Source organism: Cnephaeus nilssonii (genome assembly GCF_951640355.1).
Source record: "Cnephaeus nilssonii genome assembly, chromosome: 9".
Classification (NCBI taxonomy): Eukaryota; Metazoa; Chordata; class Mammalia; order Chiroptera; family Vespertilionidae; genus Cnephaeus; species Cnephaeus nilssonii.
In genome coordinates, this window is record NC_137080.1 from 9,368,783 (window position 1) to 9,383,363 (window position 14,581).

At 45.2% G+C, this 14,581-nt stretch overlaps 1 protein-coding gene across 2 annotated transcripts in view; it reads right to left on the reverse strand.

Annotated features, from left to right (window-relative positions):
- Positions 1-14,581, reverse strand: part of PLEKHG1 (pleckstrin homology and RhoGEF domain containing G1) — a 191,755-nt gene that overhangs the window by 13,291 nt on the left and 163,883 nt on the right. For both annotated transcript variants that reach the window (XM_079780707.1, XM_079780706.1), the window contains 8 exons: positions 13,362-13,493; positions 11,424-11,606; positions 11,239-11,334; positions 10,962-11,048; positions 5,702-5,735; positions 3,577-3,654; positions 1,922-1,960; positions 134-156 (listed from right to left, as the gene is read on the reverse strand). In XM_079780707.1, the coding sequence (XP_079636833.1) occupies positions 134-156; positions 1,922-1,960; positions 3,577-3,654; positions 5,702-5,735; positions 10,962-11,048; positions 11,239-11,334; positions 11,424-11,606; positions 13,362-13,493 (672 nt within the window). The remainder of the gene's footprint in view (positions 1-133; positions 157-1,921; positions 1,961-3,576; positions 3,655-5,701; positions 5,736-10,961; positions 11,049-11,238; positions 11,335-11,423; positions 11,607-13,361; positions 13,494-14,581) is intronic.

Here is a 14,581-nt window from a genome sequence, read left to right on the forward strand (position 1 = left end):
TCCTCACTTAAATCCATTTCGAAATGTAAGGTAATTGCTTACACTTGGAGCACAGGCTGGGGGTGAGGTACACGAGCACCTATAAAAAGTGCCGGAAGTACACATTGCACAACAAGAAACGTAGGGGACTTACCTTTTGGATGTCTTGGGCTGTTTCTGAAAAAAATAAAAATAAATAAATAAATAAAGTGTTGTTTTTTTAAGTTTGTGGATTAAAAGTGTATCCCCCATATAGGTAAGCACTCCGATTTTATAGGACTTTTAAACTCACTGTTCATAATGAAAGGCCAAGAAGCTTCTGGACCCTTTAGACCTAATTTTCAAAAAACACCTCCCAGTTATCGTGGCGATATGCCCTGGACTATAGATAAAACAACTACATACATCTGAGTGGTAAGTATCTTCCTTCATCCCTGAGAGCAATGGACGAATTCACGTTAATAAATTCAAAAGCCCCCCCCCTCAATCAATATGTGTTACCTGAAAAAAAATCCACATGGCCTAAGCCCCGGAAACCACTTACACATAGGACTATGCTTCTGTTAATTTTAAAACAGTTTACTGGTTACAGCGGAAAGACAGAGAGAGCATCTCTCAACAGGGTCACCGTGGCGCTGTGCGGAGGAGTGGTGCACCCGGAATTCTGGGGATGGGTTTACGGCTCCTCATAGAGATCCTCTTACGGATACCTGGATTATGTGCATCTCATCTTTACACGTTGCTTAATTACGGAAGCCTATAAAGTAGAGTGATCGAACCCTCTCCACAAACCCCAGCCCGCAGAGGTAACCAAACTTAACAGTTTGATGTTCACCTTTCCAGTCGCTGCCCGCTGCTCTGATCCCACCACAAAGCACAGTTTTTGCTTTTCAAATAAAGGTACAATATGCAACACTGCATTTCCTGCTAAATATATGTGGACACTCTTGTCAGTCCACGGACACATACGTCCTTCTTTCTGGCGGCTGCAGAATGTTCCCCGTAATGCACATTTCAATGGATTTTACCAAACTTTGCTCTAAAAAGCTTGCACACCAATAGTTTCAAAGTGCTTGTTTTTCTCTATCTCTAGGTCAAGATCACGGCTTTTCCCACTTTATCTATCTCACTTAAATGTATGATTTTTTTCAACTTCAAATTATTCTTTTTTATTATTATTAATCCTCACTGGAGGATATTTTTCCCATTTATTTTTTATTCTTTATTTTTTAAAATTTAAATCCTTTATTGGTTAAAGTATTACAGGAATCTCCTTTTCCCCCCATTGAACTCTCCCTGGCCGCTCCCACCCCCCAACACAGGCCCTCACCCCCCTACTGTCTGTGTCCATTGGTTATGCTTATATGCATGCATACAAGTCCTTTGGTTGATCTCTTACTCCCTCACCCCGCACCTTCTCTCATAGTTTGGACAGTCTGCTCGATGCTTCTATGTCTCTGCTTCTATTTTTGTTCATCAGTTTATGTTGGTCATTATATTCCACAAATGAGTGAGATCATGTGATATTTATCTTTGTCCGACTGCCTTACTTCACTTAGCATAATGTAAATGTATGACTTTTCTAACATGGGTGACCATTTAAACATTTTATTGGCAGTTTGCGTTTCTTCTGTGAAACTGCCCAATGATATTGTCTGCCTTTTAAAAAAGGGTCCTCTGTCCCTTCTTTTTGATACATAGGATTCCTTTTAATAATAGGGATATTAATCTTTTTATGCCTGTTATCTATATTGCAAACATTTGATGTCATTTGGCTTTACATTTTATAATGGGGCACTATTACTTACAGAAGTTAATCAATTCCATCAATCTGTAATTCATCTGGTGCTTTTATTTTTCTCACCTGGTGCTTTTAGTGTGTGCTTGGTTTGACTTAGTGGCTATCAACAAGAATGCAAAAGGAAGATGTTTCAGGACTTACCACTGGTCTTCAAAACTTTATGTGATCTTGAGGAAGGTTCTGGGAGGGAGAAAAAATAAGGCCAGCATCACTTGCAAAACCAAATCAACAGTTTTTTGAAAAGTAAATTATTCGTTTCTGAGCAAATTAATTCAGCTCTAGAAATTTTCTATCAAATTTGCCAAAATCCCCGTTGCTTAGAGATACTTAGCAGCAAGACACTCACCCCATCAAAACTAAGGTGAACATTAAGCTGTGTAATCAGGAGTCACATAACAGAACACCTGCCCTACCAGCCGGTACAGCAATTTCCTTAGTGTTAACTACCACCTGTAAGCTGGTAACGTTCAGTTTTAACGTTCTTATCCCGGACCCCGTCCTGAGCCTCAGACCTCACATGCCAGCTGCCAGTCTGGCCTTCCTCCAGCGTTCCCACAGACCCAGCAAAACCACACGTCTCAACCTCAGCGCACCGGTTTCCCCATACCTGCCCCTCGCTCTGTGTTTACCTCGGCTGTCACTGACGTTCCCCTCCCAAGTTATTGACCAGGATCTCATTCTAATTTCTCCTGTTTTCATCCATCGTCTTGTGGGATCCCACTATGCTCTACCCCAGTCACTACTGTCTTAATCCAGCCTTCAGCATATCTCACCAGACCAGAGGGACAGCTTCCTTCCTGGTCTCCCTGCCTACTTCATTTTCCACATGGAGCCAGAATTACGTTCTCAAAGGCAAAGATCTCATTGCTTGATAGCCTTCCATAGCTTGCAGGATCGAGTTCAAACCCTCCGTGGGGCCTACTCGCCTTTCATGATCAAGCCCCTCTCTGACCTCCAGCCACATCTCCCTCCATTTCACCTTGCCCACCTCCACCTCCACCTCCACCCCCCCACCCCTATCTCCACCTCCACCCTCACCCCCACCCCTATCTCCACCTCACCCCCACCCTCACCTCCACCCCCAGCTCCATCCTACATTCCCGCCAGTGTGAACAACTGACTACCAATGTCCCCTCTAAGGTATTCTGTCTCAGTCTCGGGGCATCTGCCATGTCTATTCCCTCCCACCTGCCTCCTCGGTTCCTAGATTCAATCGGGGTACTGGCCCTCTGCTCTCTAAGCCCCCTCTCTCCTTCCTAGTGTTTAGTCACCTTTTTGGACCCTCCCACTAGATCTGAACTTCTTGCCAGCAGGAATCCTGTGTATTATTTATTCTGGCATTTTGGTCCTTAGCACAGATTAGGTCGGTACTCAATAAATAGCGATTCAAATGAAACAAACAAACAAACATCTGAGGGCTCCCAAAGGTAATACTACCTGGAGTCTGGTTCAGCAACTGTGTGTTAAGAGTTTTAAGTTGGAACAATCTCAGGTATGTGTCATTTACAGGCTACAATTTTTTCACTGATGACAGTAGACAGGGTTTAGTACCTGTCTGCTACGGCAAGAGGCTATGCAAAGCAAAGCTACTTGGTTAATATGTGTGAAAACAGAGACTTAAGTAGGAAAGAGTTTTAGAACAGAAGCTTGAGAGCCCCAGCGTAATGCGGCCTCAACTGCACTCAAACTGGCCGTGAGCTCCAAGACCAGGACGGACATGCCTTTCTGTCCGACCGGAAGGGACTTTCATTGCTACTCCCCACGCTTATCAATTTTGGATGGAACATCTGAATTACCAGATTTTCTTCTCAGCCGGTAGGGAGTGGAGCAGGTTTTCGCCTGTCCCTCGGGGCTGTAGCAGAAGCCAGGGTAATCTGGAAAGAGAAGGCAGCGACTGTGAGAACCAGGTGCCCGGTGACTGCTCAGAATATGGGAGCCACCTGCTTTAGATAGCTCAGCATTTATTCTCCTCCCTCAGACAGAGTCCCTTCTTCCATACCTGGTGTTGAATATGTATCTCAATATATATATTGATTTCAGAAAGTAAGGGAGAGATAGAAACATCAATGATGAGGGACTCATTGATCGGCTGCCCCCTGTACTCCCTACATTGGGGATGGAGCCCACAACCCAGGCATGTACTCTGACTAGGAATCAAAACGTGACCTCCTGATTCATACGTCAACGCTCAATCACTGAGCCACGCTGACTGGGCAGTTCATTGGCTCTTAATACTTGTCTAGACTTTGCTCCTTTGAACATCTGTTGAGTACTTTAGATTCTCTTCTCAGAAAAGGGATTATCGTTTAATTTCATAGTTTGTCTTTCTACCCCATCTAAGGGGTACCCAGACTTTGGATCAAGGAAATCTGGTCTAACTCTAAATCACTGCAGCATATTCAATGATCATCGTCATGCTGACACCAGAGGGTAACAATTTAAGGATGGCCCTGTAAACATGGCCTTCAAATTGGGGTTAATGCTCTTCAACAGCACCTGACGTTGGAGAGAGTTCTAAGGGCTGTAAAGACCACATGCACTTCTCCAATGTCAGAGGTACAGTTATATATATGAGGTCCTTTGGTCCAATGGACTGGCTCACTCTGTTCACGCTCAGCCAAGTCCAAAGTAGGGCAAATAAGGTTATTTTCCTGGGCGGGGCTGTCTGGCTTAGTCCTGGGCCCAGCAGACAGGCGTGTGGCACCAATTTGTGTTTCAAACCATTCTGTGCACCACAAAATCTTAACGGTGCCCACGAGCTAACCCAGATCCTGGGAACAAGTAAGTCGTTTTATTGAATGAACTCATCGTAATAAGAGCTGACGTCTCCAGATCCCATCTGCCTTCCACTTCCCCCTAATTCTCACCTGGCCATCCCTGGCCATGCCTTCTCTCTCTCTCTCTCTCTCTCTCTCTCTCTCTCTCTCTCTATATATATATATATATATATATATATATATATATATATATATATATATATATAAAATCTTAAGAGATTCTGAGTAAAATGTGAGGATTTAGGGACCACAGGGCAGTGAGCCCAGCCTCACACTGTGGGGATCACTCCTCAGAATCTGTCGGACAGGAAATGGGGACTCGCAGCCACTGTGGCAGGCTGGAGGGTGAGTTAGCATTTGCACTTGGGGAAAGATTCCCCAAAAGTAAGTTATTTTGAGTTTTTTTAAAAATATGTATTTGTATTGATTTTTCGAAAGAGAGGGAGGGAGAGAGAGAGGAAAAAAAACCACATTGATGTGAGAGGGAAACATTGATTGGGATGACATCTAACCAACTGAGCCACACAGGCCAGGGCGTTATTTTGAAAGTTTTAAGTAAAAGTTTGTCAGACCTAGTTGCCAGTCGTTAAAAGTCATCGTTTCTCTTTTTAACCTGGGAGGTAACAAGGATGTGACAAAATAAGGTTTTATTTTATAGGAAAGAGCTCACTTACATTTATTCTCTGCCTGCTTGTATAAGCCTAGAAATGCAATCACATATGTGGGGCAGTTGTAATTTTGAAATGTGTGCTGTTGTCAGAAAAACCAGTAACTATCTAGTTATCTCGATGTTTTCAGATAATCAACACAGATTTTCTGTCGATGGGGTGAGGTGGGAAATGGACTGTGAGACCATAATTATTGGCGGTGGGGGTGGGGGTAAGACTTGTCCCTGGGAGCATATCTTACATGAGACCTAGCCACTGGCCAGCCGTCAGGTGACTCACAGATAAAGCAGGAGGAATCATGCAGAAACAAATCAATGTGTCAGGAAGAGATGGTGTTGCCTGCCGATTATTTGTTAAAACAGTTAGCAGAGAGCTGCTACTTAACAACTGACATTTTTATAAACTTTAAGGTAGAAAATGTGGTAGGTACAAGTAGAAAATGAAATCTCAAATTGTGTTAAGAAAATGAAACTTACGAATGGCATCCATTTCTAGTATTGCTTGCTTTGCCTGAAAGAAAGAAAATGTAGCTATAATTGCAATTACATTCTTTTGGTTTCTACTTTAAACTACCAATCCTAACATGGGTCTTATCCCACCCGAATAAGTGGTTTTTTAAAAGCTTTTTAAAGAAACTCATTATTTCTCTTAGGCATTAACACATAGTTCGAGGGACTCAAACAGGTAAGTGCCCCATGTGGGGAGTAGATGCCACATAACTGGCACCGGCGCTAAACCACAGCCCCACCTGGAAAGAAAGGAGGGGGGGAAAGGGGGAAGACAAAGGGAGGGAGGAGGAGAAAGGGAGAAAAAGAGAGAGAGAGAGAAAAAGGGGTTTGGTGGGGAGCAGGGGAGGGGGGGGGGGAGAAGAGGTAAGAGAAGAAAAAGGGAAACATTCCAGCAAACATTTCCAAAACCTGGCTCATCATTAACACCTGTTGGTCAGCGTATTATAAAATGTAGACTCCTGCTACCCAGCCCTTACCCGCTGAACTCAACCCAGGTCTACTGACCCAAAAGCCCCCGGGATAGGGCCCAGGATCTGCACAACTGGCCCTCCCCATACCACTCAACTGTTCCGAGTTGATTGCAAAAAAGATGGGTGGAGGTTTTCTGCTTCCCTCCTTCCATCCCCTGACTCCCTACAGCACCCTGGCACCCACCATCTTTTGTGTGTGCCCTAGAATCTCGGGGTTGGGGGTGAGCGGAACAGCTGTGGTGGGGGGAAGGGCTCTGAAGGACGGTGCTGTGATCCCCACTCTGGCACTCACATGTGGGTGCTCTCACATCTCTGAATGTGTTTCCTCCGCTGACCTACCTTCCAGAATCACTACTAGGACCAAATGGTAGGCACTCAACCCAAGTGAGTTACTACCCACCTCCCCAGGGAAAGGGCCTCATAACCTTGGCCTTCACTTCCTCCACACATGTTCCCCCCCAGCTCAACCTCAGCCTTCCCTTAAGGCTTTTAAAAATTGGTATTGTTGCCATATGTTATTAATGTTTAGGGGAATATAAAAAGGTATGACAACTGCACTAACAAGAATAATTTTTCCTGAGGATTCAAAAATGGAAAAAAAAATTAGGTAGGGTAGCCTTTCTTGCTTTAAAGTTATTTTCATTTTTCAAGGGTGGTGTAACTGAACCTACAAACATTATGCTAAAAATAATTTTGTTGTATTCTTCCACCATCTGTGATATCACTGTAAAAACGTTTAGACCAAGTGGCAATCATTTTGTTTAACCAAAGGGGTTAGAGAGAAGCCTCGATGCAGTCACCATAACTTTGAGAAAACAAATGTCTGGATTTTTATAACACTGCTCTCTTATCACCCATGCAGACTTGGAGATTACTAGTTGGGATTAGTTTCAAACACAAATGTTAGTTCAATTTCTGTGAAGTGCATTTACAGACCCATGTGAATATGTAAAATGCAAAAGTTTCTACCTTCACCTTCATTCTCAGTTCACCTAGATGAGAGTTAGCTTATATACCATGTAGACGAACAGGCAATATGACTATTTCCAAGGACTTTTCTGACATCTATAAACTTGACTTCAAGAATATTTATATACCCCCCCCCCCCCAACAACATTTAATTTCAAAAAATGTTATTCCCACATTGTCCACTAGGAGTCAGCCAGGGACCATCATTGAACTAAAGGACTGGAAGGAGGTTGGCAGGAACTAATGAATTTCCAACAGCTGTGTTAATATTATTCGATCGGTGGTACATTTTTTGGTGTTTAAAAAATTCCCCATTATGCATTTCTTTGATTTAACAGGAATAAATATATTTTGATAGCTTTAAGGAAAAGATTAAGAATTAGTCAAGGAAAGAAGTGAAAAGTTCAAATTAACTATCTGCTTAAATAAAATAGAAAATTATTATAACATGATCGTAGATAAAGTACATTAAATAAGTGTGTTTCCATGTCCATCCCTTGGGAACAATGCTTGGGTGAAGACTTGCTCTTTGGGGCCAGACAGCCCTGGGTTTGACTCTGGGCTCGATCATGTACTAGCTGCTTCATCTTGACAATTTGTGTCAAGTCCTGAGCCTGTTTTTATTTCTCTGGAAGGGGGAGAATAGGCCCTTCTCAGATGCAGTTTTTTTTTTTGTGTGTGTGTGTGTGGGGGTGAAATAAAGAGTATTAAGTACTTAGCACAGTGTGTGCGTGCGCCAGAAGGTGTAGCTGAAACCGAATGAGATTCTAAGAGGATCAGGAAGTTGAGCAAAAAACTACAATTCTATTGTGACCATTTTAACACACAAAGGGGAAACTGCCGGGAATATACACGCCTAGCGTGGGAGAGGACAGGTATGTGCATTCGTCTCGTTTTGTAATGGCCTGTAATTACCCCTCGGAATCCTTTGGTAGGTTTGAATTTCCTGTGGACAGGCAGACAATAGGTAGGGCATATCAAAGCCACTGCCATTGCTCAGAGGACATTCATTGCAAGGCACTGGCCAGCAACCAAATGACTACCCAGGAGGAGAATGCAGCCACCTGTCCACATGAGCTACCTGACATCTCGCAACACCTGCTGCAATGAGCCTCAGGCCTCAGAGCACACACCTCCGCACACTCATTTCCTGGGCACAGAATCACTGCTTTTCAGACTACACAAAGAGCAAAACAGGCTCTCTCCTTCCTGAGAAATCTCATTTCTACGTATTCCCCACCCAGGTCTACCCTTGTGATCATCATCCCATTTTCTGCCCCACTTCACTCCTCCCCGCCCCAGCACGGACCATCTCACCATCCACGTGGATAATCCTCACCCCAGTTCCTCACCATGTGATCCCTGATCACCGTTGCCTCCACTCCGGAACAGCAACACACAATCGGAGCCGCCCCCAGAACCTACGGCCGCCCAGACCTGCCCTCCCTCCAAGGCAGGCCTCCAAAGGGCCCTTCTTCAACTACACATCTATCTCCACATTCCGCCTCCCCACCTGTCACCCTGCTGAACCCGTTCTCTCACTTTGCAAGACCAGCGCTCCTTCAACCCAGGTCTATTTTCCCAGTGAATTTCCCTGTCTGCTCAGCCTGCAAATCCTGTTCGATCACTGCATAGGTGCTGACGAGGGCCCCGCCTTCCTGCCCTGTTAACCTTCCCTGTCACCAATCCCCACCCTTGGGGCACCCACGTGCACCCTGGTACCTCAACACTAGTTTCCGAGTCATTGGAAATGAGCTCATCACACCAACTCATGGTGGCCGGCTTCCGGCGCCTCTTCGATGCCTTTCCCAGGTTACTGTGTTGAGCAAGAGTTCTGAACCTTCCCACTTTCGCTCAGCCACCAACCCCATCTTGGCTTCACTCACCCAGTAAGTGACAGTACCACCAACTTCAGTGAAATCAAACCCTTGATCTTCCCTCAAATCCACCTCAAAGCTTCTCTATTCTTTTCATCTTTCTTCTCGCTCAGCCTGGGAAGATGCTTCTGACTGTTTCCAAAACTGACCCCTAGCCCCGTGCTTTAGATCCCACCCGGCCACCTCCCAGGTCACATTCCGAGAGGCATCCCTCTCTTATTTCCCCATCTCCTGTTTCCCCGTCTTCTTCCCCCGTTTACTCATGTCCAGGGCCTTCCTCACCTACACACAGTGTCTTGCTTTGATCTCACCTTTCCTCAAACTACCTGCTTTTGCCTTTTCTGAACTCTGTTTTAAAAAGGAAAACCCTACTCCGTCTGTTTCTTTTTCTCCCCTTTCTCTTCGGCCCACTTCAGCCTCGCCTTTGTCTCTTAGTGAGCGAATCTGACCTCTCCTTTTCTGCTGGAATCTGTTTTGACCTCAGCAGCATCTGAGGCTGTTACTCAGCTCCCGCTCTTTGAGATTCTTTCCTTCCTTTGTTACCTCACCTTTTCCCTCCAGGTTTCTTACCACCTCATCGCTACCCTTCCTTTGGATGTTCTCTACATCCCCACCCACTGCAGATCCCTTAGATGTTGGGATTCCCAAGGGTTTTTCCTCCTTCCCACATTTTGATGGGCCCTCCTATCATGGGCCCTCCTATCCACTCTCAGGGCTTCAGTTATTGTCTGGGTGGAGAGAGCCTGCCCATCGGCAGCTTCCCAGGCCTGAATTGCCACCTGCAGCTGACCTGCCCCTGCACATGTGTTAGCGCTCAGCCCTCTCGCTCCCGTCCAACCCGTTCCTCCCGTTCGCAGTCTATCTTGGAGCTCACAACACCATCCTCCTGGCCCAACTCCTTACTCACCCTTGACTTCTATTTCCCCCCCTCCTCATGCTCAGTGGGCAGAATCCTAGTCTCTCTGACTCCACAGTGGGTTTGTGCATCCCCTCATATGCTGTGGCTCCCTGGCAGTGCCCCTTCTCTGTTTTCTAGACTATTGTGGGGGCTTGTTAATGTCTCTCCTGTCTCTAGTCTCACTCCTCCCACTCATGGCCACACTGTTCCCGAAGGTACACTCTCAGGACACGGGGCAAACCATGCCATAACCTTCTTCCAAAACCGTCACCAATCCAATCCAGACTCCTAGTGTGTGGGGTCAAAGCCCTTTATCGCCCAGTTGCCTGCCTTCCACTTCTCCAGCCTCACCTCCAACTCCATCTTCTTGGGACTCAGCCCCTCCATCTAGGGATCTCGGTTTGTGTCTGCTGTTCCCTCCGCTTGGTTTTCCTTATCCATTTCCCTCACTTAATAAAACTATTCCTCATTCTTCAAGACGCGGAAAGGCACTTTCCTTCCCCACTCAACTGTAATTGAACACTTTACCCTCCCACAACACTTGGCTTATACCTTCATTAATTCACCACGTTTAGCAAACAGTTCCATAATTCAGGGCTAGCTCCCTCGTCTGCAGACCCCTTCATGGTCGCATCTGGGTCTGGTTTCCCTCGCCTCCCCACAGAACCGGAGCCAGCTTTATTCACTGTAGGTGCTCCGTGCACTTTAATTCTCATCGCTCTCTTTATTTTTCACTCGTTCTCTAGAAATTTACTTATAGTCTCTTCTGTATTTTTCTTCTTTCACGTCCACAAGGAAAACAACAACATTTTAAAAAACAAAACAAAAACTCTCCACAGTGTCCCAACATGCGAGTCCTCTCAGAATAAATGGCTGGTTTAGCTGGTCCCTGGCGGATCCCTGCTCTCACTCCTCTTTACTTTGCAGTTGAAGTTCACCCCTGGGGCTGCCCCCCCGCCCCCCAGGACCTGAATGTCTTCACGTCTTACTGTTTGTTGGCCTTGTTGTCTTACCTTTGCTGGGATCTTGGCCGCGTGATTCTCCAGGATCAGTCTCTTCAGGTGCAGAACCCACAGGCGTTTGTCCTGCTGCGACTTGGCCTACGGAAGGACATTAGGACAGTCAGACAACTCCCGCCGCCACCACACTCCAGACTCAGACCCTCCTCCCACCCTCCAACAAGATGCAAAGCACACCAGGTGGCCAGAAGGATGGAGAAAGGCTGCCTGGCGCAGGGCGCTCCGGGTGCACAGAGCGGGCCTGGCAGGGAGGGGCGGGCGCTGCCATTACCTGGACGGTGTGCTGCAGCTTGGGGTTCTTGTAGTGGAAGACGCTGAAGCTGAGCGGCTCCTTGGGGATCACTTCCACGAGCATGAGGTTGCCACACTGAGCGGGAGAGCGAGACAGGTGAGCGCGCGTGGGAGAGAACGGGACAGCGACTCAAGTCCTGGCCCGTGACCCACATGCAGACCTACCGGGATGTGAGCTTTGTACGTGAACGTGTCGTCTCTCTTCTTCGTGATGAGAAGCAGCTTGTCAAAGAGGAAGAGGGTCCTTTCGTTCTTGGCCCGCTGGATGCGGAAGGTTCCTTCGAGCACCAGTTCCCCGTAGCTGGTTAGGTCTGGCCCCTTCCAGTTAGTGAGCAAACTCTGTATCTCCTGAAAGAAGGTCAATGTCCCACGTGATTAAACAGGAGGTGGGCAGGCAAGGCAGCGAGGGCACGGTGGCCCAATTCCTGAGCCTTAAGAATGGCGTCTAACAGTGTGTAATGATCCATGACATGAGTCTACACTTACGGGTGGGGTCATTTAAGGGTTAGCAGAAATGAAGCAAGTTGTTAGTTGATGACTTGCCAATCGCTTATTTCCATTCCTAGATAACCCCCCTCCTATGGCTGGCGGCAGCAGTTATGTCTTTCAGAAGCTACGTAAAGAGGCCATTGGTATGAGACCTTCTCAGATAGGCGTCCCTCCCTGATGTTCTCACCCCCTATGCTCTGGACAAAACCCTTCTGAGCTATTGACTTGGAAGCCCTCTCCCAGGAACGGAAGACCATACCACATATCAGAAATCAAAACTAAAGTCCCTGGAAAATCATACAAGACCCAACTTCTCAGAAACTTCCTGGTATTCATCCCATTTACTTGGGGCAAGGAAATGAACATTTCTCCGTCTCTTTGATTTAAATGGAACTTGCTGAATATAAACTGATAACATGACTTTGACATTTATTTGGGATTTATTGTACATCCATATCAATCTTTTTTTAATGAAGCTGATTTTATTACTTTGAAAGATGAAAATGTCCACAAACAGCATCTAATTAAGCAGACACCCGGGACGTCTTTGGGGGGAAAGTGGAAATGGAGAGGAATGGAGGTCAGACTGAGCCAGAGACTGAGCAGCAGTGTCTTCAGAATGCCCAACAGACTCATAAGGTCTGAAGAACCAGTCATTTAGCCATTTTTGGAAATGCAATAGATGTTATGCCTGACATCACGTCCACAAAACATTGAATGATGAAGTATTAAGCCTTTCTTCTGCCACAAAAACCAGACAGGGCTGGAGGCTAAGGCTCTCGCCTTCCTTTGATTTTTGATAGTCAGTTGCATCACACCACACTCTAGCTGCCTACTGATGAAACCTAGAATTTTGTTCAGACTTATGGGCCAAATACTGTATTTTATTTTCCTGAGTCAGGCACAGGTGGGCTGAGAACATGGAGCCACTCTGGGCTTTTATGCCTCACTCCAGGGATACCCCAGAGACTGAGACTCCCTCTGGGCCCACATGACCTTCTTTTTAAAAATAGGACATCTTTTGAGGTACCCAGGATGTGACCACTGGCTTAGTATCTATTAAAAGTTTTCAGGGGTTCAGGGCTCAACATTTTGGTGCTGGAAGGAACCTTAGCAAATGCTCGTCTGTCTCATTTATAAAAATGAGGAACCTAAGGTAAAGCCATGGGTCTCATCCCAAATGAAATTGCAAAGGACCTGGCTCCAGACTTCACTCTCCTTGATCTGAGTCCCCTGTCCCAATACCACACATACCACCTCAGGACTTTGCATGAACTAGTGACAGGAATAGAAGTTGTAAACTCCTTTAACAGCTCAGAGAAAGGTGCTTTCAACTAGAATATTTCTTTGTGATGGACATAAGATAAGGCCTCAGGAGACGCAAATTGTTCACTTAGATCATGGAAGGGGCTATAAGCAGACTATTAACCTATAAGTTACCATGGGACTTCCTCTTAAATACAATGATCAGCCTTATCGGTGTCCCGATCTTTCTTCAGGAAGAACTCCGATGAAGACCATGAATGACAGGCAATACTTGAGCAGCCTTAATATTTGATTTAGAAAATGATGAGAAGTCAGCGCCCCCACAGCACCTCCATCTCGAGGGCTCACCTGTAACCGGACGGCGTGCTCATGTTTCCGCTTCATGTCGTTGATGTGCCAGGCGACTCGCTGCATCGTGTCTATAGCATCCAGCACCACATCATAGCCTTCTGTGTCCTTGTCGAGGTGATTTTCTATTTCCTTTAAAACAAACAAACCTCAAATCAGTTATTTTCAAATTTCCCCACTTTGTCAATGATACAAATGGTACCTCTATGATTAGTTCCTCATAATTTATTTTTGCTTATTTATTTATATGTAACATCATTCTTTAAGATTTTGAGATAACTTATCAGAAATACCTACATCAAAAAAGTAAGACAGGAAAGAAAATGGAGCTAGGAAAACAGAAGTGGATTAAAATGTCATGACAAACAAGATAAAACAAAACATGTATCAGGCCATCAAACTCATAGAGATTTTAGTGATTACAATAGATATGAGAGTTGACATTATAGTTGGAAATTTCAGAGTTTCCTGGTGGCCAATGGGATATAGTTCTCACTCTTACAAGATGGAAAACATACTTACTACCTTTCTCCCAGAGAAAGTAAAAGGTCTCACACAGGACTTAATATGTAATGTAACAGATTCAGAAATACAGTGGACATTATCTTTAAAAAACAACAACAACACACCACTTCTAGAGCAAGTGCATTTCCATGTAGTTGAGGCTTTAAAACCCAAATGAAGTTCACCCAAGACAATCCTTCAGTGTTGAGGAGGACCTCCTGGTTCAAATACTCGCTCTGACAGTCAGCACTGAGCTTAGGACTGGGGTCCACAATGCCTGGGAGATGGGAAAGGGACACAATCTCTGCGCTAATTTTTTCCAGCACATAAGACACATGCCCCTAGAATTCCTAAGAGTGTAAGGCCAGGGACGACTACATAGCTCCTTTTGTCCTTTATCTTCTCAACAGGGCCTACCAGAGAGCTGGATGGCCAATACATGCTCATTAAATTAAGCTGTATCTTCTTAAAACAAAAATAACAGTAACCCTATAGAAATATGTAAAACACAGGAAGACAGTATAGTCCATTAGGTCGTTTCCATGACATTCATCATGCATATTCATTAAGCTAACGGGTGGAGGTTGAATCTTCTGGTATAACTTGTAAAGATGATTTTATAGTCATATTTCATAAATCTTTACTTTTACTGAGTATTCAAGTTTTCCATCTAGTTAGAAACTGGAAAGGAATTTACAGTTTCCTTCCACACTCAG